General features: G+C 38.2%; 1 protein-coding gene across 1 annotated transcript; it reads right to left on the reverse strand.

Annotated features, from left to right (window-relative positions):
- Nucleotides 1-47: 47 nt before the first annotated feature.
- On the reverse strand, nucleotides 48-2916 carry Pmar_PMAR000605 (UDP-N-acteylglucosamine pyrophosphorylase, putative; the record flags this gene model as incomplete). The annotated part of the gene is made up of 8 exons (XM_002768455.1): nucleotides 48-244; nucleotides 294-481; nucleotides 634-851; nucleotides 898-1010; nucleotides 1158-1297; nucleotides 1538-1710; nucleotides 2193-2303; nucleotides 2737-2916. 8 exons carry the CDS (start codon nucleotides 2914-2916, stop codon nucleotides 48-50), a joined length of 1320 nt encoding a protein of 439 aa, XP_002768501.1.
- Between the last annotated feature and the right edge of the window lie 416 nt (nucleotides 2917-3332).

Genomic DNA, 3332 nt, shown 5'->3' on the forward strand with positions numbered 1-3332 from the left:
AAATTTTTCTCGTTATTTTCACCTATGCATATTCTCCAACACTGTACTCACTTGCACATCGCCGATATAGCTTTCCTAGCAGTATCAGGGGAATCTTGATCAGCACCAAAAGGGTTCTTGATGGGAGTGAACTCGTCACTTCGACTGCACTCGAAAACAACAGATCGATCGGCCATCTCGAAAGCATCAAAAATGAACGCTTCAAGCTTCACACCGTTATTCTTCGTCGGCTTGACGGTTTTACCTGGGTAAAAACGTCCCACTTCCGGAGTTTTATACCCAAACATACTCACCGTTTTCATCAGCACTTGCAATTTTCTTGTATGCTAAATGATAGCGACTATTCATCTTCGAAATCGCCTCTCTCAAGAATTCAACCGAGTAAAAATGATTGCATATATTTCCGGCACCGAAAAGAAGTTTGCCATCCTGCGCTTCAGCCCTCACCATAGGATTATCAATACCAGCCGCAGGGTTATATCTAAAATAAAATATAGTGACAAGAAAAACACTGAGAATTTCCCCCTAGTGATATGAAAAAATGCATTTCACGACTACTACATATCACCGCGAATATCGCTTTTACCCCACTTCACGTAAAACGGGTGAAACTCCACTCCAACAAAATATTACAAATCTGAATATTCCACAACTGAACATTTTCCGTCCTTATTAGCAATAACTCCAATTTTCTCATCCCATGAGCTTTTCCACACAACTTTGTTCCCAACTTGGGCATCTTTTTCGATGCAGTAGCCGACGAACCAGGGATCGCCCGGTTTCACAATAGCGTTATCCACAGAAAAGACATGCAAATATTTCACTCCCCACATTTCCAACTTCGACAGAACCTGAATATACGCGATACCAAAATTCTGTCACTTTTTCTTTTTTTACCCCTTCTTTTTCCAACGCGTAATATATGCCTCCGTTTCCATCTGGGCTCACGCTGACCTTAGACTTTGATTCTAGAATAAGATTGCCATCCAGTGATAGTGCAGGTAGAGTACCTGAACAGCCATTACATAACATTGGAGTTTCACCCATCTTCTCGAAAAACATATTTCACGACTACTGCATATCGCCGCGAATAACGCGTTTTTCACCGAGTTTTACTCCACTTCACGTAAAACTCCAATCTATGAGCTTAATTTCACCTTGTGGGAAAAATAAAACATCTTCCTTAGGATAACCGAAGAAATCATGGTCCTTGAAAAACTGCTGAACATAGTTGTGATTCAGCGGTGACGTCATAACTAGAAACGGAAGGCGAGCGCTTTCTTCACCCGACAAAGCCCTAAAAAAAGAGCTCATACAGTAACAACAGATATGAGAAAATACGAACATGATCAACTACAAAGAAATGAGGAATTTCTTATTGCTTTCTGGACACTTCTACTCGAATTTTTATATAAATTTCGATGAAAGAGAAAATACATTCCAACGAAGTTTCACTCGTGATTTGAAGAAATACTATTGAAAAATATATTTCACCGCATACCGCATTTTCCACAAAATATGACGCCACTTCACTTACTTCAGTCTAGTCAGCCTCTCAGCAAACAGTTGGAATATAGGCTTAGCACTTGGGAGACCAATGTTAACCATACCCTTGGATTCATGCACGCCTAAGCCCATTCGGGTGCCCTGTCCACCTGCTAAAACGCACCCGGCAACCTCGCCGGCTGCTATTGCGGATAAACCCAGGGCCTAAGCAAAGACTATGAGAATCGCCTTAAAAATACTCGAAAAACCTCCTGGAAAATCGTCAGAAAAATCCCCGAAAAATCGTCAAAAAATCCTAAAAATACACAAAAAAACCCTGAAAGATCTTCAGAAAATCCTCGAAGTCAGCGTGGGTAAACACGCACATTTGTGGGTGAAAATTCACTTCTAGTCTAATTCTTATATTGTTGAACTCAGTAGAAGAAAGCGAACATATACTCCTCCAACACGTATTTACCTATACAAAGATCATATATGAATATTGGAGTTTCACCCTAGTGGTATTAAAAAACGCCAAACATATTTCACGACTACTGAATACCACCGCGAATATCGAGTTTTACATCACTTCGCGTAAAACGGGTGAAACTCCATCAATATTCCGATAATTATTTTCATGATAGCACAATATCAATTATATATAATTTAGTTTCAATCCTGAAAAAAAACCAAACCCGACATTGTACCTCCCAGCGCTTGATATCTTCAGGAGTCATAGAAGTGAGTTTCATAACATCGTTATCATTCGGAGGTTCATATTCAACCTCGGCAGTTTGAGCTTCTAAGTCTTCTTTGGCCTGAGGAAAAATCATCGGAAAAAAATCAACAGGAAAATGTAATATTAAGTATATAATTATTGAGGCAATGAGAAATTGGAAGTCAAAATACACAGAAAAATGTATAAAAATGTAAAAAAATGGTAATGAATATGTAAAAATTTAGGAGACAATAAACAATTGAAAGTGAAAATAAACAGAATTGAGAGACAATAAACAATTAGAAATAAAAACATTCATAAAAATGTAATAAACTAGTAATAAATATATAATAATTTCAGAGCATTGAAATTGAAAATAAGCAGAAAATGCCCGTTTTTAATAGTAAGTATATGTTGAATATATAGTAATCGAGGCAATGAAAATTTGGTAGTAAAAATGAACAAAAAATGCGCGTCTTTTAGTACTGAATTTAATAAAGTTAAACTATACTAGAAATAAACCCAGAAATTACTTTCTCCACACTAGCTTTGATTTTCGGGTAGTCGATGCTCTCGAGTTGTTCTATAAGGGCTTTAGCTTCTGCGTCCGTACACATACCGTTATCGATGAACTTGAACACGTGGGACTGTCCCAAGGCTTCGTATTTACTCCTGAGAGCGCTGGGAACCATGGCTGCAGTTGACGCCACCATTGTAACACTAAATAGATATATAACACTGTTGAAAAAATAGAAGTATGACAACTTCATGCGGAACGATTATATTTGGGTGAATTTGAACGAAGTTGGGAATAATTCTCCCGGATTAAATCGACGCCACCGAAAATAAATTATGCAAGGTTAATAGTGAACTAAGTGATAGAGTTGACCTTAGAACTCAATAAGTGTATATTCTCAGTCTCATAAACCACTGCTAATTACAAACAAAGCTCCCAGACAATTCCTATATGGGAAATAATTCTGCTATTTAGAGCCATAGCTAGTACTAATGTGATAGTAGATTGTCGCTCAGTAGAAGAGGCTGATGCCGGTGGCTATGGAAGAGCTTCATTACTGCATGGAAAAATTCAGAAAATGTCGGTGCCGGGATCGAACCGAAGCAATTCCGG

The sequence above is a fragment of the Perkinsus marinus genome, assembly GCF_000006405.1.
Source record: "Perkinsus marinus ATCC 50983 genomic scaffold scf_1104296968140, whole genome shotgun sequence".
Lineage (NCBI taxonomy): Eukaryota > Perkinsozoa > Perkinsida > Perkinsidae > Perkinsus > Perkinsus marinus.